General features: G+C 41.5%; 1 protein-coding gene and 1 long non-coding RNA gene across 4 annotated transcripts in view; one reads left to right on the forward strand and one right to left on the reverse strand.

Annotated features, from left to right (window-relative positions):
- Window positions 1-23,878, reverse strand: part of ANK3 (ankyrin 3) — a 346,475-nt gene that overhangs the window by 73,616 nt on the left and 248,981 nt on the right. For both annotated transcript variants that reach the window (XM_042862644.1, XM_042862645.1), the window contains exons 18-25: window positions 23,620-23,817; window positions 21,577-21,675; window positions 11,223-11,321; window positions 11,035-11,133; window positions 10,550-10,645; window positions 7,594-7,666; window positions 7,336-7,398; window positions 968-1,091 (exon numbers count right to left, since the gene is read on the reverse strand). In XM_042862644.1, the coding sequence (XP_042718578.1) occupies window positions 968-1,091; window positions 7,336-7,398; window positions 7,594-7,666; window positions 10,550-10,645; window positions 11,035-11,133; window positions 11,223-11,321; window positions 21,577-21,675; window positions 23,620-23,817 (851 nt within the window). The remainder of the gene's footprint in view (window positions 1-967; window positions 1,092-7,335; window positions 7,399-7,593; window positions 7,667-10,549; window positions 10,646-11,034; window positions 11,134-11,222; window positions 11,322-21,576; window positions 21,676-23,619; window positions 23,818-23,878) is intronic.
- Window positions 1,348-6,958, forward strand: LOC122175210. 2 transcript variants are annotated; one of them, XR_006177345.1, is made up of 4 exons: window positions 1,348-1,869; window positions 3,599-3,881; window positions 4,019-4,176; window positions 4,254-6,958. It is a non-coding gene; the product is annotated as an uncharacterized LOC122175210 (long non-coding RNA). The 2 variants fall into 2 exon arrangements; XR_006177344.1 differs by having other exon boundaries at window positions 4,033-4,176.

A 23,878-nucleotide genomic window follows, 5' to 3' on the forward strand; every position in this document is an offset into this window, starting at 1 on the left:
GGAGCAGACATCGAGGCTTTACCTTATGGGAGTTGCCATTCACTGTTAGACAATGAATTCACTTTTTAAAACAGATCTTTAAACTACAGTACAGGAAAAAGTCCTCAGGGCTCCAGCATATGAGGTTTAATTATTAGCTCCGGTACAATCCAACTGTCAGTAAACACACTGCAGATCCACAGCTATGGAATTAATCTGTCTTCACACAGCTTTACTTGTTTTGAGCAATGCACAGTGCAGGTTTTAGCAAGATTTAAAGAAGAAACCTACAACGTTGATCTACAAACATGTGAGTTTGAATCAACAGTAGTCAGACGTTATGTTAACTCTACAATGTTTTATCCGGTTCAGGGAAACTTTGGCCTGCTTTACGCAACACGATCTGTTTCCAGTCACAAGAAATCTGACATCAGATTTAGGGTTCACCTCACCTTTCTACGAATTCTTGGACCAACTCTCTTTAATACTGACTATCTGTCTGCTTATTCACTGGCACCCTTAAAGAAATAAAAGCACCAAAACAGCAAAATGATTTAATTCAATTTTTCTGGCATTTACATTCTTTGGCTAAATCGGTCCATCAAGGAATACTCAAACGTAAGCACTAGTCTGAGGGTCAGTAGTGAGAAGAACTCAAATATCAGTGGTGGTGCTAGATCAGTTTCTAGACCAGTAGGAAACTCGCAGTGAGGAGAGGCCTGGAAGATGCTCAGAGAACAAGTAGATACCAGAAAAAATGAAGTTAGTTTTCTGTATCGTTGCCATAAGAAGCCAACATGAACAAAGATTGTGAAATAAAACAGCAATGAACATATGCTTTAAAGGCACAGTATTACCATAACACGGAAATACACCCCGTCTGCTTCATTTCAAAATAGACTCTAGCTTTGAGTGAAAGAAAGTGCTTGGTTGGTAACAACTTGTAACTGTGGTGACACACAAACACAAGAAACAGCAAATACAATACCTGGCAGAGCGGGCTCCCAGGCTAAAGCCCATGTAGCCTTCAGCAGGCAAAGAATCATCGCCCAACTCTTTTAGATCCTGGGGTCCGAGATATTTGTCCGTGTCACCTGTCATTGCATCCTCACCTGCCAAAAGAAAAGCCAAGCTGAAATCAGCAGCTGCTTGTCTCATAAATGTTTGTGCACTTACTAATTTATAACACCCTCCTTGTGCTTGCCAGCAAGTAAGCAATCCCATCAAGCCTACTTTCCCTAAGGCTCCTCCTGTGCAGACTGTCAATTATCCACCCTCTGAATGGGCCTGAGAAAATAATTTTACTGGGGGCAAATATAAAAGGCAAATCTGCACGTTGACATAAAATCAATTTAGTTATACACGGGATGACTTTTGCCCAATTGCTTAAGCAAGCTAAAGGGATCTTCTGTACTTTGAACCATCCCACTCAGTTTTGCTTTCCTTACCAAAAGGCTGAGCTGACAAAGTTGGGTCTCTGACACTAAGAAACCAGCTGTGAAGGCTGCCCACTTGCCCATCAGTACGGAACTGTGCAGGAATGTGAGCGGATGCAACTGAAGAGGCCTACCCTTCGCCCTTGGTATTTCTCAGTAACTTTTCTGAGTTTGAATACAAGAGGGAACTTCTATTTTTTTGTAATGACGCATTCCCCAGGCCCTGGCTCACGTTGCCCAGGTGAGAGGAGCACTGTACCCAGTCTCTGCCGGGCACAGCAAGACGTCCATCCGCGGGAGCAACACAAAGCCTTAACCCAGCAGGCCCTCCCAGCACGCCAGCATCAGGCAGCGCACATTCACGTAAGCACCGCCACCAGCTGAGCTCAAACCGCCAGACACTGGGGTACGGGGCATCGGCTGAGAAGCAGATTCGTGTTTTAGAAAAACGGAGGTAAGGAAAGTTAAGTCTTGGGGGAGGAGGGCGGATGCCGCAAAGGGTTAATGGAGCAGCTCTCTCTCCCTGGGAGCATTTGCATACCATTACATCATGCAAAAACTACATTCTTGCACTGACACAGCAAGTCCAAAATATGCCTTCTGCGGTGGAAAGAGGTTTTCCCCGTTCCCTTTACAACACGGAGCAGTGAGCTTCCTGCAGCTCGTTATTTGCCTACGCTTGCACTCTCCCTTTGTTGTGAATGCATCTCAGGTGTGTACAATTGCCCAACAGACAACTTTCTCAGCGGGTTTACAAAACTCGGGCTCCGTAAGCCCAGTCCGTCCCCAGTCCCATTCACGGCGCTACACGGCTTTCCATTCACTTCGCTCAGGAAACCACCGCGAGCGCTGCTTCAAACCAACAATCGGGTCTAAAAATACCCCTTCGGCCACTGCTCCGCGAACGGCAAACAAACACACCAACTTTCCCCTCCAACCCGACAACAACGCTTATTTTAAGCACGAGTTTCTAAGCTAAAGTAGTCAGCGCGTACCACAAAACATTACGAAAAACAAAAACACAAACATAAGCATGAACGTTATAGATTAAATTAAACTTTAAAAGATCTTACTGTTTTGGAAAGCCATTTCCACAGCCTGGTCTATAAGGTTTTTCCCTGGTGTTTCCAAGAATTCCTATTAGTCCTATTAGTCCTTAAGCAGTGATTTAGAGTTAATCTCCAAACCAGCACCAGCAAACTAATCCCTGGGGGTCATATTCGCTTTCCACACAACAACCGAGATCTTCTTAGCATCCTGATCTCTTCGTATGTATTTTACGACATGTGCATCTTTGTCCTCTCGATTCGGATCAAACTTCTTTCCAAGTATGAAACAAAACGAAAAGTAATGACTACAGTTTAAAAAAAAAAAAATCCCTTTTTAATCACTCTGCAGACATCCCTTTAAAGCTTCTGCTGATTGGATTACAGCCTCCCTTGGCAAGCCCCTTGACTGGTGACATAAATGCAGGCACTCGAGCTATTTGTATGTAAATCGGGGTGCTGCGAGGGTGTAGTTTTGCTGTAATTCGATACCGGGGCCGAGCGGGAGCGCGGGGCGGTAGGGAAAGGCGCAGCGCTCCGCCCGCCCTCCCGGGGCCGCCTCCTGCGCCCGGGGCCGCGCCTCTCCGCATGTGGTCGGGGAGCGGCCGCCAGGTGAGAGCTGCTGCATGGAGAGCCTCCGGGGGCCGGGGCGAGAGAGGACTAGAGGCGGCTCTGAGCGGTGATAAACAGAGCGGTAACGTTTGGAAGCTCCCGCCCTTCCGACGTGCGGAGACGAACGCTGTGCCGCTGTCGCGAAGCTCGAGTCTACCAGTTGGGCTGCAGAAGGCGTGAGGTGTTAGGGAGCTCTGCAGCCAGCTGGATGGCTCTGATGAAACGCTCATCAAAGGAAAAGCTGCAGCTAGGAGTGGTTGTTTCAAAGGATTCCACACGCTGTGGGGTGATCGTGGGAGGCTCCAGCGGAATGGGTGGTGCGCGGTTCAGCAGTCCCGCTCCGGTTAGTTAGGTACTGCAGCCTAATCCCTCTCCTTTTGGGAGACGAGCATGGAGTGTTGCAGCACACTGTACTCCTGCACAGATGTCCCACAGACAAAGTGGGACATCAACACTGTTCAGTGTTGAGTGAGGCACTGATTAAAGAACAATGAAAAAAGAGAATATTGCATTGCTTTGTTGCAGTTGCTATCCTTCCTTTCTGCTTTCCTCCACCATCTGCTGTGTTGAAGCAAGGTGTTCCTGTAAACAGCGGGGAAACACGGCCATGGGCAGTCTGGGAATCCGTTCAAAACCATGGACAAATGACAGCCACAGGTCAAAGCAAAGGTCCATCTGCCCAAGAACATCCTGCTCTGATGGCAGGCAAACTTCACAGAAGAAGTGAAGAAGAGGACAAGATTGGAAGTCCTCCAGGACATTTCTCTAGCCGGCAGCTGGTGCAAACACAGATTTTTCTGAGAGAGAGGTTGGTATTGTCACAGAAGGCTTTTTTTTTTTTATCATTCCATTTACATTTGGAACCTGCATAGACTTCTTGCATTCTCCAAAGCAAGGACGTGTGCAGGGGTCCTACGCTGCAAGCAGCTCTTGCACTAAGAGCAGTCCCTTTCACTTAGGCTGAACCTACACCTCGCTGGTCTCACCTGTGCATCCTGTTTGTGGACTTCAGGGGACGCAGCAAGCAGCCCATTCACCACTCCCTTTGCCACCCACTGCCTCACACGTCCTAGCTCATCCCTCAAGATTTTCTTCTGTGATAGGTAATCCTACTCTCTTTACTGTCTTCTTCCCTAGAAGCTTTTCTGTATCTCTGATCACCTTTGTCATCTATTCCCAGGCTTTCCCCATTTTCCTGATTCCTCAGAGCCCGTTCATACAGCTGGGAACTGCAAAACTACAGCGCCTGAGCTCTTTTTAGAGGCCAGGGACAAACATGGCTCTCTGGCAGCAGGAGTGAAGGGATCATATGGCTTGTCCCAAGCTACATTTCATTATAGCTTGGGATCCAAACAGACATTTGTCATTGGCTTTGCTTTTGCCACTCCCTCATCACAGCCTGTCCAGAGCTGTCTGGTGGCAGAGCAGGACGCTTCTGGTTTTAGCCAAGGTTTTGGAGAAAAGCCAGGATCAAACCACTGAAACTTGTGCTGATCTGTATAAGTGTATCTAGATAGTCTCAGAAAACTTTTGAGTGTAAAAATATAATAAATTCATCCCTCCTAAAATCACTGGAACAGACTTTAATTCCTGAGAATGTCCTGACCTGTCTTAAAGGCGCTCATTTCCGTAACCCAGCACCTGCTCTGGGATCAGGCCGTGTGCCCTCACTTCCTCCTCGGGCACCTGCCTAATCTGCCAGAGATGGATTACCATGATACTTACTCCTACAGAGAGAGGAATATCCATTAAATGGGTTTAAAACAGTGTCCTTATTTACACCAAAAAAGAGTTACCTACTGAAGACCAAATTAAAAAAAGAAAAAACTAAAGCTCAGCACCACATGTGCCTTCTAAATTTTCAACATTTAAACTATTGTTGGGTTTTTGTTTTGGCCATTTCTCTTTTGTGGTAAAGCAGTTTCCCAGCACATAATCTCATTTGGCCAAGCTTTCCAGAGCACTCTAGGAAAATGAGTCCCTTCTCATTTGGGGCAACTGCAAACCAAACTCTCCACTGCAGGGAAATTACACCATTTCTGAGTAAGTGCTTATTTAGTAGACACAGCAAGCAGCAAATAGAAGGAAGGAGTTCCCTGACACACTTGTCTCTGAGTTCTGAAACTACTTTCAGCTTCAAGCTTTCAGTTGCTCTTAGGAGAGAAACCTTGAGGTTTTCTGAATAATGAGAAATTATGGGGCAAATTTTGCACTGAATGGTTTGGCTGATGACCTGAATATGAAGTAAGGGAGAGCTCAGGTTTGGGACATAGATTTGTGTCCATCTCTCAACTGGAAATCTATTCCCTGGCAATGAGATTTGTGATTTCCACCCTGAAGGAACACACTGTCAGCACCCAGCAGTTGCAGGAAAGGGCATCAATATCCTGTCTTCAAGGATGCACAAGGCAGAAGAAAGAGACAGGACAGTGGTTACTGCCTCAAAGCCTGTAATTCCCCACCTTTGCATACTGCAGTGCTCCGGCATGGATTAATAAAATACCTATTATCTGATTTGAGAGCTCCAGTTCAACAGTAGACTTTGAAAACAACCTTGTTACGTGTAAGCCAGCCTCTTAGCTCTCCTAGTAACAGCATGGTTGCAGAACACACTCTTTAGGTAAGGAATTGATTAGATTACCCCATATCCTTAATATTTATTTTTTCCCTGAAATGAGAGTTTGTGACTACAAAAACCTCCCACAGATCTCTCACTTCCCTTCAGTTCTGCATTTGGCCATTAGAAGTGATTCCATACATGAAGGACACATTTAACATCTTAGATCTAATATTCTGACCCTACACAGGCGTTTCTCATCTGCAGCAAACCTCACGCTGGGCCATGGGCTAAGGCAGCTGTTGCTGCTCTATTAACTAACTATTAGGCATCTGCATTCCAGCCAGTTACAACAATGCGGTATTTTGAGCAGTACAATAGCCCAGAAGAGTTACTTGGAAAACACAGGTGCACAGTTAGAACGTGATCTATTTAAGAATGCAAATATAGGAACACTGACAAACTGAAAACAAAAGCCTCAGTGACTGAATTGAACAAGAGCTGCACACAGTGAGCTTCTCTTGCAGCTTTTACACCATACTGCTTAAGTGCTATAAACATGTAAACACATCACTTGGTGCAAAGAAAGAGGCTGACTACACAGCCACAAGCTAACTGGACCCAGTCACTTCTCTCCCCACTGGAAAGGAAAATCTGCAGCTCTAATGCAAGTGACCAAATACACACATAAAAGCCTCCAGGGTGCTGCCATCATTCCCTTCCTCAACACAAGACCTTCCTGTCTCTGAGTGTGACATGGGAACGTAATCCCACTGTGGCCTCTGGAAACCTGCAGTTCCTGGTGGGACTCACACAGGCTCCTGCACATCCGCACCATGGAAGGTCTGACCTAGCAGGGGATGGTGGCTGGGAGGAAAGCAGCTACCAAATGAGTTCCAGATACTTAACAGACCACTGAAACTGTGTCAGCCCAGCCAGACACTGAGGAGTGAGCTGTGATGGGCAAGCTGCTGGTGTGAGCAGCTTAAATCTCATCCAGAGGCACTGAGAAGACATGGCTTATTGCCCCACTCATGGACTACACATCACCTTGCAGAATGATACAGAATACAGAAATCCCAGCTACAAGAGTACATCATTAATCCCAAGAAACACAACTTGCTGAGTTCAGCGCAGCATCCCCTTTGCTTAGGACAAAAGTAATTCATTGTGGTTTTGCTGAACATTATGATTAAAATACAGTTTTGTTTTAAATCCTAAAAGTATTTCTACACTAGAGTTGACAATCAATGTAAGTCAATAATTACATAGCTGAACACACAGAAGAATTAAAAACAAAAACGAAAAAACCCACCCATCCTTTTGTCCTTCACTTTTACTATCAGCTATTTCTTTTAAAGTACTTTGATAGTTGACCCTTTTGTCTGATATTTTTCAGTTGCAATAATAAACTAATTCTTTACTTTATAGAAGCAGCAGCAAAAGGACCCTTCCAGGAAAAATGGAGGTAATTTCATTTAGAAATTAGTAGTAAGACATTCAGGAAAAAAAAAAAAAAAAAAAGAAAAAAAAAGATGATCATTAACAGCTTGAAGAGTTTTTGAAAGCATTCTAAACTGTAAAGCAGAAGTTATTGTTAGTAGGATGAGAAGAAGATTATCTGAAAGGATTAATTTCCAGTAAGACATAGTAAAAGGAAGAGGCTTAAGTTAAATATCACTGCGACACAAAAATGTACAAATACCTTCTTCAACATCTGACAAATATTCAGCATCACTGAGTATTTCAGGGGCATTGGCTTTACGAACTGCATGATTTAAATAAACAAAAGAATTAAATAAAAGCATAGACGTTCAATGAATCAATAAATCAATGTAAAACAATAACGTATGTGCAGAGAGCATATCCAACTAGTACTTTAAAAAAAAAAGCAAACAAAAAACAAGGCTTCTTACAATAACAGACTGAAAAATAAGTGAGAAGGTTTTTTATTATCTAATACCTTCATCGTCAGACATATCAAGAACTTCATTCATGGTTTCAGGTACATTCATTTTGTGCTTCTCTGTAACAGTCTGTCAAAGAAAAAAAAAATCATTTCAGGGTGTATTTTTATCTACATTTAGCAAAACTCTTGTTTGGATTCTTTTCAACTTTTTTATTCCCTGGCTTTCCATAGATGAATATAACTACACATTGAAAAAGACTATACTGAAATAATACAGAAATAAACAATATTACCTTTAAGCAAGTTAAGGGTATTTATAGAACTCTCTGAAAAGTCATCTAAATTTTAAGCAGGAGCGTGTCATCTATATTTAAACTATACTAACGTTCATTCTGAGGGATGTGCTTCTCCTTTCTCAGCAGAAAAATCATAGAATTGTGGAATTTTTAAGGTTGGAAAAGGCCCTTAACATCATCAAGTCCATCTATGTTAGAATAAGCTTGCTCTCAAATTACATGTGAAATTTTTCAGAGGTTCTTCTACAATAATTGTGTTTTTCCCACACGTGAAAACAACTGTAACTACATGCAAGCTAAATAAAACCCATTACAGAATGTGTTTTAACAAAGAAGCCGTTGATTTTCATCATTATACTTATGTTGATTCAGGGTCAAGATTAAAAAAAAAAAAAATTAAAAGCAGAAAAAAGATATCCTGAATGCCTCAAAGCTGCTCCTAGAATACCTGTGTATCCCACAAAATACACAGCCATGTACATGGTACTCTCCAGCTTGAACAGAGTGCAGTAAGCACTTTGGTAAAGTTTTAGGTTACACAGGAGACGCTCCAGAGATAGAGCTCATGGAGTGGAGTTCAAAAAATAAGAATCTAAAGTACTCCCAACCCCTCCCCTAAAGCAGGTTCCCTAGGGTAAGTTGCAGAGAAAAGCATGGAGGTGGATTTTGAATATCTCTAGAGACTTGACCACCTCTTTGCAGCCTATTCCAGTGCTCTGTTACCCTCACAGTAAAGAACTTTTCCCTTGTGTTCATATGGTACTTTCTGTGTTCCAGTTTGTGCCCAGTGCCCCTTGTCCTGTCTCTAGACAACACTGAAAAGAGCCTGGCACCATCCACTTGACTCCTGTCCTTTAAATATTTATAACCATTGATAAGATACCCTCTTAGTATTCTCCAGAGAGCATATCCATCTCCAGGCTGTATAGTCCTAGGTCTCAGCCTTTCCTCATAAGGGAGATGCTCCAGGCCACTAATCATCTTCGTGGCCCTCCGCTTGACTCTCTCTACGAGATCCCTGTGTCTTCCTTGACCCAAGAAGCCCAGAACTGGACATCACACTCCAGATGTGGCACTCCAGGATACCATTAGTCTTCTCAGCTACAAGAGTACACTGCTGGCTCATGATCAACCTGCTGTCCACCAGGACACGCAAGCCCTGCTCCACCGAGCTCCTTTCTAGCAGGTCATCCCTGAACCTATACTGATGCATCCAGTTATTCCTCCCCAGGGATAGGACCCTACACTTGCCCTTGTTTGTGTTTTTAATCATTATCACTTCTCATTCTTCATATACAAATAAGAAACCATTAACAAGATCAGGTCAAAACAGCTTTTCTATCTTCACCTATTTACAGATATTTTGGGTTTTCTCTTGCCTCATAATTACTCATATCACAGTTCACCTTTCTTGAGCTACTGCCATCCCTTGAAATAGCAGAAGATTGCCTGTATGCTCAAACATCACAAAACCAATAAAAAGCTTCAGAGTTCTTTCATTTCATGGTATTCTCTTTTTAGGTTTTTAACACATTGCTGTTAAGCTAGCAAAATCACAGGATTTTTTCAGGCATAAACAGACTTTCAGTAAAGAATAACAGATCACAGTAAAACTAGCTATGCTCATCCTGGTTTCATTAAACTTACTTTAGGGAGTTATTTAGCCACATGCCCCCAAAAATAGCTATCTGAGTTTTTAAGATATTCAGCTGTAAATCAGATCTCATGTTTAGGTTTCCACAGTCTATCAAGTACACACTTGTGACTGATAAACAGCATATTTCAGTTTTTGTGGAAATTATTTCTGTGCTTGTCTTCAGCGTAGGTACTCGCAGATTGTAGTACAGGCTGCTCAGCATCTAACATTTCCTCTAAAACAATTCACAGCCTGATCATTAAGTTGAACTAAAAATTGCTCATCATCTCAACTGTATTGCAACCACCTGCTTGCACTGACAGACCACACAAATGTGTGATGACAAAACATGGAATGTACAATAACTGTTTTCAGTTTCCTATAAGGTTAAAAATGCATACATGCATATGACTCCCCTTTTAAGCACTAAAAGGCTGCAAAAAGGAAAAAGTCAATTATGAGCTGGTGCTTTGAATTTATGTTCTTAATGCTCTGTTTTTGCTTTACTTCTATGGTTGTTCATGGAGGCTCCGCATTTTACGAGAACAGTCTTCATTAGGCACTTTGCCATAAGATCTTCGAGAAATATCTTGAATTCTGGTAATTGCCATTTTTTGATAGGCATTATCTGACTACTTTCTTTAATCTCCTCTGGCTAACATACAACAGCAAGCCTTCTTGAGAGACAAGACAGATGAGGTGGAGTTCAAGGATATGTCAGCTGGGGTTGCAGACACTCGCTGCGTGTATAAGATACTGTTAGCCATCTTTCAGAAGCCACCAGAAAGAAGCTTCTATGAATGTATTTGCCACTACAAATCAGTTTGCATTCATGTCATTTATGCAATAAGCAAAGTATGCTATATGCTATGAAAAACAGGCCAGCTATAACTAGCCCTTTACAGTGCCATTTTCTGCTTGGTTTCTGCCTACGTCTGACTTAATATCTACTTTATAGTGCTAAAAGGAGCTAGGTAGAAATTAGACTGAAATCTCAGTAGACATCTAACTAAACAAAGATGAACATGCTGGCTTAGCAAAAATCCTTCCTTCCACTACTGAAATAAACTGTACTTACAATTGTAGTCATGGTCTCCTCTGTCACCACCTTTAATGTGTCAACAACTGAAATGTAGCCAAGTCGCTTCGCAATGGCGAGGGCAGTATTTCCATTCTAGCAATTGAAAAAATTGTATGAAAAGCTGAATGCTAGAAGCGTACAAATTGCTAGTTAGAGAAAAATGCATAATAATGAAGTACACAAATGTTTGCATATTGGTGACTGATACAGATTTTGGGTAGTAGAATATGTAACCATAAGAGTTTAAGTCTACAGAAATTGGATGAAAAAGAAAACATTGTGCAGATGTTTGCTGTTCTGGTTTTGGAAGAGACAATGGAGGACACAGAACACAGAGGCGATTGGAATAGCCTTCCTCTGCTCTTTTCCTCCCCCTCGTCACATTTTTTTTTTGTCATTTCCTGTACTCAAACACAGCAGGGACACAATGCTTCATGCAGGGTGGAATGACCGAGACTGAGCGGTGGCTTCTTGGCACTTACCACAGTGAGCTCATTGGGCGCCGCACCGTGCTGGAGCAGAACGTTGATGATGTGGGTGTGTCCCTGCTGTGCAGCCTGGTGCAGCGGCGTGTACCCGTTCTGCAGGCACAAGGAAAGGGAAAGACTGTGGTGGACACAGCAAACTTGCTGCCTCCAAAGAACGAGTGAAGCAGAGGCGGAAAACTCACCTTCGTTTTGGCATTGATTTTTGCAGAATGTTGCAGAAGGAAATTAACAATCTTTATGTTTCCGTAGTGGCAGCCAACATGCAGGGGAGTATATCCCATCTAGAATGGACGTAAGAAAATATGAATAGTCCCATGCATCCCATGAGAAAAAATAACAGACATATAGCAGCAAAAATCCTGTCAAGTTTTATTTCTTTAGTCTATGTGGGGGAAAAAAAACAACAAAACAAACACAGCAACTTTGGAAAAATGCCTCTCACTAATGCCATTTTAAGTTCCATTCTTCATAAACATCTCTGCCTGCCTTGTACTTCGGTAGTCTTCAACATATGCAACACTGATTAACTATTTGCTTTCCCCTGCAACACTCAGATCATCAGGTCTCTGAGATGATCCTGTTTTTTTAAATGAATGTGTGTATACTACCTTGCACAGTGAGGTTCACATGTTTGACTGGTGTTCCTGCAGTGTGATGACAAACTAGTAGTAGCAACTTACTAAAAAAACTAAGTATGCTGAGGTCTGCCTCAGCTACAGAGCAATTTACAGTCCATCCATTCTGACAGAAATACCCAAAAGATAGATCAAAAACAGTGCAACAGATGCATCAGCTTTGTAAGAAAACACGAGCCTACAGAAACTGGAACACTGACTTGTGAGTTAAGGCTTTAAGACAACAAAATCTGATTTTTTTGGTGTCTGGCCTAGTGTACCACAAACTGTAAGAAATTGCATTTCTTGGCAACTGCAAAGAGAAGAAAGTTGAATGTCCCTGCTATTTGGTTTCCATTATTAATAAATAGACTAAAATCATTTGTCAACTTTGAGAGACACCCATCAAATGCTCTAAACAAAACTAAATGACTACTTATATTAAGTTTATATATCCTGGAAATTTTTCCAAAAATGTTTAATAGAAGAAGAATATTACCTATCACTTAAAAACTAATAAACAAGAAAAGAAGCTACTTTAAGTGTTAACAACACAATAAAATAAAACAGAGGACCAAAGATTGAACAATTTGGAACTAGATCCAGAAGCCTAAACTTGTGGGCAGAAACACTGAAAGATGTGCTGGTCTTGCACTGACCCATGGATCTAATCAGTGTTCAAAAGCAGAAAAAGGGTCTTCACTTTTCTGCTGAGGAAAAAAATCTACTGCCCAGGAGGCACACAGAGAGTTAAAAGCTGTAGTCTGCCATCCTTCATTTATGCACACACCTCAGTGAGGTGTGGCAAGTTGAGACAACTGGGTCAAAAGCACTGAGGAAGGCAAGTCCAAGGTCTGCCTTGGGCTGGGGTTCAGGAGTCAGCCCTACACTACGTGTTCAAGTTGTGAGGTCAGAGCTACGTTCTCCTGTGCAATCTTCTCTAGGGAATCTGCTTTAGCAGGAAGTTTGGACTAGATGGTTTCCAAAGAACCCTTTCAACCTCTATGAATCTATGAAAGAAAGAAAACCCCTCAAAAAATTTCCACTGTAGGGAGGTTTCAATTGCCTGTGGGTTTAGATGCACCATTTTTTCATGACACTTTGACTCTGATGCTACTTCACACAAGGTTACTTATTTTCATCCATATCTGTACATGCTAGAAGATGGTAGCTATACCAGTTACTTTAAATTAGGGTGTGTACATTTCTTTCAGTTAATTACATACTGCCATCTAAAGAAATTTCTAGCTCTGACAACCAAGACGAGTTAATGATTGCAAGAAACAGTGACAGATTCAAATTCCACTGTTATCAGCAGAATGAATTTTTCCACTGACTTATATGAACATTGGATCAGATGCCAAATGACTACAATGAACTTTTCCTCCTGAACAGTTGTGCAGTGGTAAAAGCCCAAATGCTAGTTAAAACAGTCATTGTGACCTGAACGCTGGAACATTGCCTTACAGTCACTGTTAACATAGGGCTGGCCTTAGAGCTTCCAAGCAGTGCCCAGGATCCAAGTGTGACACGGTTCCCCGTAGAGTAGCTGCAGTCTTGAAACTTCAGTAGAAAGATGAGCACTCTCATACCAAGTACCTTAAACATAGCTTCTGTCACTCCTCTCCAACATTTCAAACAAATTCAGATTAAACAAACTATGAAACAATCAGTTCAAAAGAATGCAGTGAAACCTCCTCATATAAGAAACTTAACTCCCTTCTACCCCTTCAAAATACAGGCCTATATAAAATCATACATTGTAAGACCAACTGGAGAGATAAAAGCCAAAGTCAACGACCACCTTCTGGGAACCCCCTGTTAATAACCCTAAAACATTAAAATCTGGAAAGAGTTGGAGAGCCAGGACAGCTGATCTCAACTCTCGCTTTGAAGTGATTGCTTTAAATACTGAAAGGCCATAATGAGGTTGCCTCACAGCCTTCTCTTCTCCAGACCGAACAGCCTGTCTTCATAGGAGAGTTGCTCCAGTCCCTGATCATCTTTGTGATCCTCTTCTGGACCCTCTCCCAAAGCTCAACATCTTTCCTTTGTTGGGGGCACTAGACTGGATATAATACTCCAAATGGGACTTCATGAGCGCAGAGGAGATAGGGACAACAACCTCTCTCTCCCTGCTGGCCACCCCTCTTTTGATGCAGCCCAGGATACTGTTGGTCTTGCAGGCTGCAAGTGCTCACTGCTGGTTTGTGTTTTTTGTGTGTGTGTTTTGTTGTTTTTTTTTTTTTTTAAATCTACTAGGACCCTTAAGTCCTCCTCAGCAGGGCTACTCTCAAGGAGATTTTCTCCCAGTCTGGGATATCTGGGATTGCCCCAAATCAAGTGCAAAACCTTGAACTTCACTTTGTTGAACCCCATTAGGTTCACATTGGCCCATCTTTCAAGTTTATTATGGTCCCTCTGGATGACATCTTTTCCTTCTGCTGTATTAACTGCACCACTCAGCTTGGTCTGCAAGTCATTGTCTGCAAATGTGCTGACGATGCACTTAATGCCATCATCCTATATCACTGCTAAAGAGTACCAGTCCCAAAACAGACCCCTGGAGGATTACCACTCATCAATGACCCCCACCTGAACACAGAGCCACAGATCACTACCCTCTGGCTGTGACCTTCCAACCAGTTCCTTATCCACCAAATAGTCCACCATTCAAATCCACGTCTTCAAATTTAGAGACAAGCATGTGGTGGGGGATCATGTCAAAAGCACTGCAAAATCTAGGCAAATGACAGCATTAGCCTTCTCTTTGTACACTGATGCCATCACTTCATTACAGAAGGCCACTAGATTGGTCAGGCACAATCTTCCCTTGGTGGAGCCATGCTGGCTGTATTGGATCACCTGCTCAACCTTCATGTGCCTTAACATGCCTTCCAGAAGGATCTGTTACATGATCTTGGACACGGCCACAGAGACTCAGAGGCTCACCAGCCTATAGTTCCCAGGGTTTTCCTTCCCCCTTTCTTATAAATGGAAGTGATGTTTCTCTTCTTCCAGTCACCAAGGACTTTGCCTGACAGCCATGACTTCTCAAATATGATGGAGAGCAGCCTGGCAACCACAGTCAGCACCCTTAGGATCCTGGGATGCATGCTGTCCAGCCCCATGGACTTGTACACATTCAGTCTCGTGAGGTGGTCTCAGAATTGCTCTGCTCGTAGAGTGGGGTAGAGTTGCTCTCCCAGTTCCCTCCAAGAAGTTCAGGGATCTGGGAAGGGTGCAAATCCCAGCTGCTAGTGAAGACTGAGATAAAGAACTCATTGAGTACCTCAGGCTTTTCTGTATTTGTAGTAGAGAGTTCTCCTTTCACATTTGTCAGAGGTAGTATGCTCTCTTTGGCCTATATCTTCTGACCAATGTACCTATAGAACCCGTTCTTGTTATTAACATCTATCACCAAGTTCAGATCCATCTGTGTCCTGTCTTTCCTAATCCCATCTTTGCATGTCTGGACAGCATTCCTGTATTCTTCCCAGGTGACACATCCTTGTTTCTACTGCCTATACATGCCCTTCTTTTCCTGCAATTTGACCAGCAGGTCCTTGCCAAGACATGCTATTTTCCTGCCTCCTTTCTAATTTTAAGGGATGGAAAGCTCATGTGCTTGCAGGAATACATCCTTAAAGAGTAGCCAGCTTTACTCCACTCCTTTGTCTCTAAGGACAAAGGGATGTGAAGTCTTTATAACATTTTTTTAGTTTTCTGGTAGCAGCTTTGTGTGACCCACCTTGAAAGACTGGAAGGGAATAGTAGTTGCGTGGTTTCATCATACCCAATATCCTCTTCTTGATGTACAAAATGTGGGTCCCTAGCTAGCAGCAAACCTCTCTAGAGAGGTTATCCGGGCATCAGATGAGCACCTCAGTGCTTGTCAGCAAAGAGTCTCCAATTACTAAGAACTTACTACTGGTGCCTTTGTTTAGCAGCACCAGTTGTGACTTGGGTCCTTGGTTGAACCTTTTTAACATGATCACCTCTTCCAGTTCTGAGTCACTGTTGATACCTTCTTCCCTCTTCCACAACAGAGCTTGTAATCTATTGGTTAGTGGGACTTCAGAAACTTCAACATCCCAACGTACTCACTGAAAACAGACTTTAACTTTTCTGAAACACACTGACTGGCAGATTTTGTGATTACGCAATCAAATTTTCTATAACAGCACTGATTCTCATTGCTACTTCCATTCCCTATAGAAATGTATCCAGGAGACTAAAATATTTTGCTTCAAGATATATCTATATATCTATGTATCTATATATCTATATATATATATAAAAGCTCTGAAATTACAAATGTTTCTGCAAAGCAGAGTCATATTTACTGGCATAATCTCTGTGGTACTTAATAGATATTCTAATACTAAAAAGTTGTTTCCAAGAAAAATCACGGGTTTTGTTTAATACAACTCTAAAGCATATCACTTTCTCGCAGTCAGTTGCCATGCTGCTGCTTGTTGCTCTAAAGAATGAGCAGCAATATGGAAGTTAGCAGCTGGGAAAGGCTTGTCAAAAGCCACAAGAATAAGTGCCAAAAAAATGAAATCAGGAATACTTAGCTTTTTTATCCTCATGAAACACACAAACACAGAGCACCCCTTATTTCTTTTTGCTCCTCAATTTTTTGAAGGAAATTATCACAAGCCTCATGTGTTTGTCAGTGTATTACTTTAATATCCTCCAATGGCAATAACCATAAATCCTAGAAGCTTGAATGATTGCCTATTTCTAGTCATGCTGACTCTCAAGCTGCTATGCTTTTGTTTTTCAGCTGTATATGTCAGACAATGAAGCTGCAATACATCAGCATTGATAAGGCTGGAAAATGCTCTTGTTCCAAAGATTGCAAAGGCATCCAGTCCTGATGCAATATAACAAGTAAACCTATAGGTACCTACACACATACTGCAGTGCTGAATCGTGGCCAAACATGCTGAATTTTTTGTCTTGCATTATTAGGCTGGAAATTTCCACGTAAATGTCTGAATAACAACTGAGCTTGCACCAAGAGTTAAGGGGAGAGAGAGAGGATGTACCATGAAGACACATTAAGATACCCATGTTTATGTGTTTGTTCTGTGAAAGTGATTCTTCCTGATAGCACTTTCCACCTTCTCTGCCCCACTCCCACTCTGTTACTGCACTTGAAAATTGGTTATTCCAAAATAAAAATGAGAGCACGGTTAGGAGCCGCTGTAGCACTCAGGCTGCTATGGGGCTCCTCTCAGAACAGGGCAGGCTGAGCTGAATAAATACCTAAATAAATCTGATAAAAAAGGCCCAGCTCAACCTGCAAAACAACACTGTGACCTCTCAGTCACCTTTATCTTCTACCACCACTACAGCCTTAGGAACAAAAGGCAGTTTTATGATGGGCTTTATTATTCAGACAGTTGTCAACCAGGGACTATGAGACCACAAGTTCCCCAGAGGCACAATACCAAGCACAGTGTAACAACTGTTACACTGCTACTGCTGAAAACTGTCTGCACAGAATGAAAATCCTTGACTGAACCAGCACTCTCCTCCCATTGGTTTTCTTTTGTCCATTCATCACCTTAATGCCGTATCCTACAATAATGTTATCCAGCAGGAAAAGGGTTTGAGAAATGACTTGTGAAGATTTGCTGATCCATGAAACAATATTTACTTATGCCAATTCTCAGCACAGAAGCCCTGCAACGAAACCCAACATCACATGTGCCAGGACAGCTTTTACACACTCAACATGATTACTAGAAGAAACATCTGCTCACTGCACAGCTTCAAATTAATTGTAACCTCCCAGTATTACGTGCAAAAGGAGGGGATAATATAAGCTGAGATAGACGTGATACTGCACAACAGTTTCATATGAAACAGTCTTTAGCGTACCTAAATTCAGACACAAATGCAACATTAGAACGGGCAAAAGCTGCTGCCTTTGCAGCAGGACCCTATTATGCCTTCTCTAAAACACTAGATTTGATTTTTTAAACCTTTTTAAATCACACAGACTGATGTCCACAGAAAAGGTTTTCCATAGTATTAGATCTTTTTTCTTCCTTGCTATAGCTTCAGGGTGTTAAATATGTTTCTGCCCAATCTTCCCTTTTAATCGCCCAAATAACCCCAAATCATATCCGTGGCTCTGTGAACGTGAGCAGAAATAAGAAGTACTCCCATGTGATAAAGCTGCAAACTCTAGATGTTTTAAGAGGGACTGTAAGTTATATATAAACAACGATTAAAGAACTCACACCAGAGGTGGAAGCTGATAGCTCACTTGGCCTTACCCAAGATGCTGAATGACATGCTAAGAGTATTTCCTCCATTGATGGAAACTGTGTGGGAGTGACCCAACCAACACTTCATTGGGAAACATGATGATGAGAGAATCTAATAAATAATAATGATAAAAGACTTGGCTGTTTGTGTGGCCTACGACAAATAAGGCAATAAAAGCATATAAAATAAGAGAAATAAGAGAAGAAAATGAAAGATTACTGCTGATACTGCTGGAGGCCCACAGAGATCCCCAACATAATGTCACTAAGCTGTACAGACCGACTTCTTGGATTTTAGAGCAGAGATGGATACACCTTTGACACTCTATGCACAAAGTAAAAACCTGAACTGGATGTGCTGGATGGTATCATGCAAACATGCAAGCATAGCAACAGTGCTTTTGGAGTCAACTCAGCTGTTGCTGTATCTTCCTCCCCAGTGCCTCTGGTTTTAGGGGAAGCACGCACAGACATTTTATTCTCACAGAACAGTTAATCCATCTCAACAAGAGAGCCTGTAACTACAGAACTGCTGTTTTACAAAGCCAGTCATCCAAACCTTACCTGTATAAAACACGAGGTGAAGATATTGTAGCTTTTGCCGCAAAACTATTTCTCCTTCATTGTAGAAGTTCAGAGCTTGCTGGCTCTTTTCTTAGGAATGCAAGACGATCTCCAGTTAATGCAGAAACTATTCCATGTTAAAATACATGGCACTGCATTGCAACTTATCCTATATCACGGGTTGTAATGAGTGGGTATCTGACAGATAACTTCCACATAGCTGGTTGTGAGGAGTCTGCAGAGGTCATTGCTGCAAACCCAGCAGACAACACCCTGCAGAAGTCAGTGAATAACCACCAAGCTCACTCCACTAGAATATAGTACTACAAGACACAAGGCACTTTCTTCCTTAGGAGAAGATGAGTTAGGACAGTAGGCAAAAGTACAAGCCATCATCATAGACCTACAGGGTTAATAGTTACATTCTCCCAGACATGGGAGAATTATTACCCAAGAGGAGTTGAGCATAAAATACACTGAGGACTTTGTCTGACCTATGAGCTCCTGCTCCATGTCCTGGCAACTAAGGGGATGTCCTGTGGAAGCAAATCTGTACTAGGAAGCAATTCGTTACTTACAGTAGTTACATGTATGAGGAACAACTGAAGAATGAGGATGAACATCAGGCATCTTTTTTTTTTTTTTTCTTGAAAATGATACAACTATTACCGATGACAGGATTCAAGCTGCAGGTCAAATACAATTCCTTGGTTGTTCTTTGTTGTTGCTGTTGCTTTCCTTTTTTTGTTTGTTTGTTTCACTTGTGATAGTTTTACTTACTGACTAGCTCAACTTTCAGAGATACAATTAAGAAATTCAGCTCCATCCAGAGATCTCTGAATAAGAATTTGAAGCCCTTTTCCCACGTGTCTCTACAGTTTCATGCTTGCTTGACCACACTGCCATCCTGCCACATGCACCATTCAGCACAGAGCTCGTGCAGCAGCACAGGTTTTCCCTGAAACACAACAAACACGCTCTTCTTCTCAGCTGTGACAGTATTTCAGCACTACACCACGTTAATGTGACTGAAAGGCCACTACTCCAGAACTGGATCCTATTTGGACATCGGAGAGCAGGCAAAGGGGGCACATGACTGCCTGCACCTGTTGATGTAAATATCTCCTTAGACTGTTTACTATTTGTGGGATGGAGAAGAGTGGGAGAAAGGCAGAGACAAGTTTTACAGACTAGGAGGTGATTCAGCTCTTGACCAAGTTAAAAGAGCAGATTGTTCTACACAAACCAAAACAAGGTAGATTTCCTTTCTCCAGAAAGGCAACCAGTTACATCTAAGGAAATTATCCAAAGAATGAACCAGGGCTGATCTCATCTGCTGCTGAATGATTTAGCAAGCTGACAAGAACCTACACTGATTCATCTGGAAAACAGGTTGAGAACAGGTTACGAAAGTACAAAAACTGGACAAACTCCTGGGATTTCATAAGGACTATATTAAATTTCATGCCAGAATAACATCACTGAAATCAATAGCTTAAAACAAAAGTGCAGTTGGAATTATACAACAGAAAGTACCTATGACTTTTCCCACTATCATCAATCACAGTCAGCCAACCTGCAGCAAGAGATGATGATGGATTCAGCCTTTTTTGAAATGTCAGTGTGATGACGAAATGATAGTACTGTTGGATGGCTGGGCACACATTTCTGCGATGCAAGCACAGCACTTAACTTGGGGATACATGCTTAACAGATTTTTTAATGCTTCTATCTTGCACAAGTCTCTAAACAATCCAGATCAGACTGTGGGACTTCATTTATTTTAGCTGATTTGATCAGCTACTTTTCAAGTACTTGATCACAACTGATTTCTTACCCAGCTAAAGGAATGTCTCCTAGATCCAGGTAACGCATGAAGAATTTAATTGAAATCAACACTGAGATTATCATCTTTATGTTCTAAGCATGGTATACGCCAAGTATAAAATAATTTCTAGACAGCTTGTTGGAATTAGGTCACAGACACCGTACCCAAACCAACACTGTGCAGAGGGGGGAATTATTGCTTGGGGTTCCAAAATCCCTTCCCAGTCATTCTAGAAAATAGTTATAAATCCTCTTATCAAGAGGTCCAATTATTTACTTTAAGAAAAACTATTTTTAGGTCAGTAAGTCTGAAAGTGTCCATCACCATGTATATATACCCCGTATCAGATAACAGCATTAAATAATTTCAAATTTGTTCTGAAGGGGTATACGTTTCAACTTCAATAGTATTTCTGAAGACAGAATAGAGCAATATTTATCCAGTACCTAACATCAGGAGGACACTGGCCCAATCTCAGTTTGGGACCCTCAAAAAAGTCAGTTTCCTAGAATGTACCAGTATTATGAAATAGACTAGTGCTCTGTACTTTGCAAAATAGAATGGTTGATAAATGTAGGCACATTCAGTCATGAAGGCTGATTCAAGCTCTGAGAGCAAGGGTAAGTCTTTACTAATAAACTTGTAGAATCATGCCTATGGATGACTGCTTAGTAACAGCTCAGCAAAAGACTACTCAATTCTACAAACTCTATTAAGCCATAGGAAAAACTATTAACCACTTAATAACAAGGAATGCCTACTTTGCATTTACATTGTTTCTCCAGCTGTAAATATAGATGTTGTAAACAACAGTTCTCCTGTGTTTTGTTTCTACTGGTAGATGAGCGCTGTACGTGCAACATGTAAAAACTACTAAACCACATGAGTGTGTGCATATGGTAAAAGATTACATGACTCCCTGTAGAAAGAGTTCTAGTTTTTCTGAAAGTTTCTTTACGCAAAAAACAGCTCAATCCTGCTCACCTTCAGTAAAACTCAATAGTAGGAAACATATATATTGATCTAAACATTTGACAAGAAATAAGCTTACAGCTCACAGACTGAGTATAATACTAAATGTGGAGGTTTATGTCTTTAGTGTTCAAAATATAATCTACAACTTATTACAAGGAATGTTTCACTGCTGTTTTTTCTGTTTCACTCTGAAACTGATTACCAGACCAGTGTACAGGCTTCTGCCTCCATGAAAGAAAACAATACATGTTGACAGTGGCATCCATACCTTTGTCTGAGCATCAACAGCAGCTCCTTGGTTAACAAGAACCTCTGCTACATTGACTTTGTCCTCTTGAGCAGCCAAGTGCAATGGTGTCAGTCCACTCTGTAAATGAGGAGGAGCAGGTAACAATCTTGAGAGGTGACACATAAATATTAAATACAAATTCAATATCAGTAAAATTCAGAAAGTCCTGCTGAAGTTAGAGATGTGAATAATTCTACTTTCACTTAGAAGCTGTGTATTGCAATTCCTGATTTATTCAATTGCAAGAAACTACAACTTAAAAACTATGAAGATAATATTTCTTTCACACAAGGAACATTTCCTTGTGTGACATTAAATAGAAAATAGCAAATTTTATAATGCACTTGAGGAAAAAGCCTCACAGTATTTTTTTCCCCTCCTGGCTAATTCACTTCTTCAGAATGAGCAAGACTTTAAAAGAAAATTTGAATAATTGCTTAGACTTCCACAAAATTTTTACCAGCAATATATGCTCAGATTTAAGCCTTACCTATCCTTAAACCCAAATAAATCTCCACAGGACTGCACACATTCCACCCACAGCTTGCAGCATGGACTCCTGACTAAAGGCAATAACAATACTGCTCTTGAAAAGGCAGTGCTGATGACAACAATGGTTAGGTGGATCCCACTGCATGAATATATAAAAGTAATCAACTATAAATTACACAACAGGACTTGAATATTATGGGCCAAACTTTCTTAAAAGTTTTAGTAAGTGGTCAGTGTCAGCACTGAAACTCTAGCAAGTCTTGAAACTTGAGCACTCAGTTCCCAACTACCCTGTGGACTCTGAAGAAAACAAAGGGCCTTTTACTTCCATTGCCAAACTCAGAGTTGTTGTGCTTTAAATGTCTAGCTTCATATAAAGGTGCTGAGTTCAGAGGAAACGTGCATTGCTAAGCAAGCATAGGACAATTATTTTCATAGGTGTTAATATCTGTATAATGAGAAAACGAGAGATTGCAACCAAACAGCAATGGACTGGAAGATGTTGCAGGTAACTAATGGTGGGACTGCATCAAAAAACCAAGCAGCAGTTATCATGCTCTCCATAGCCAATGTGATGCAGAATGTGTACGTGGCAGATTGTATGACAGCAATACAAAACATATCCAATGCTGCACAAGCCCACACTTTGACATGACTCAACATCCTCAAGAGAACCTATTCAAGGAGGGACTGAAAATAAGCAACCCTGTGCAGCACCGTCCACAGCCTCAGAGGACGCAAATTTTTTCTACCTACTGAGAATGAGAAATGTTCTCCGTGAAAAATTTTACTCTTGCCTTTCTACATTAGTCACATGAATCCACGCTGAAACTGCACTTTGCAAGATCTCTGATGGCTAGGGAGAGCATTTAAAGAATGAAGGCTGCACATTTGCTAGAAACATTACCATAGAGTAGACTTAATAATCTATAAAATTGCAGAAACTAAGATCTACTAGCTTTTCTCTTCCTGACCCCAGGAGAAACTACAGTAAAAGTCACTGTGCTGTAAGGAACATGTACTGGGAGGAAGAGTCACTTACTTTAATGAACAACAACAACAAAATCTCTGACTACCTCACTGTTACCTCATAAAACAAAGAAAAAAAAACTAGTTTCCCTTAGCAAGTTAGCTGTTACCATTGCTTAATGGACAGGCACATCTCTGAAGACTCCTAAGTGACTCCCCAACATCACACTAAGCACTAGGGTGAGGAAGACATTTTCTCCCGTGGCATATTTTGGCAGATGAGTATAACATGACAGGGAGGGAGATGGATTTATAAATTCCTCTGCAGCATATGGTGCTAGACATCATCAAAACCTGGGGACTACAAAATACAGTTCATTCAATCTGACAGAGCACTTGCTGCACGCTGCTCTTTTTGCTATAAGAAATAGCAATTTGTAGTCAAACACCTACAGTGTTTTTCAGAACCTGCAAAATCATACTGGATAAAACTGGAGGCCTCTATCCTTCCTGTCACTATGTTTGTTTATTGCTTTAGCACCAAGCAGAGGAAACACTTACCTTGTTGCTGAGATTTACATTAGCATTTCTAGTAAGAAGTAAGGACACCATGTCCACATGGCCATCCTGCGAGGCCAGATGTACAGGGGCAATACCCTGCCTGGTTACAGCATTGGCATCAGCACCATATTCCAGCAGTGTAGTTGCTATGTCCATCTGGTTTTTCTTGGCAGCTATATGTAGTGGCGTGTAGCCATTCTGTCAACAGAAAGCACTTCATTGCAAGCTATTCATTAAACAATGAGATAGAATCTTTAAC

Source organism: Lagopus leucura, unplaced genomic scaffold, assembly GCF_019238085.1.
Source record: "Lagopus leucura isolate 7727_CA_CO unplaced genomic scaffold, USGS_WTPT01 Super-Scaffold_739, whole genome shotgun sequence".
NCBI classification, from domain to species: Eukaryota; Metazoa; Chordata; class Aves; order Galliformes; family Phasianidae; genus Lagopus; species Lagopus leucura.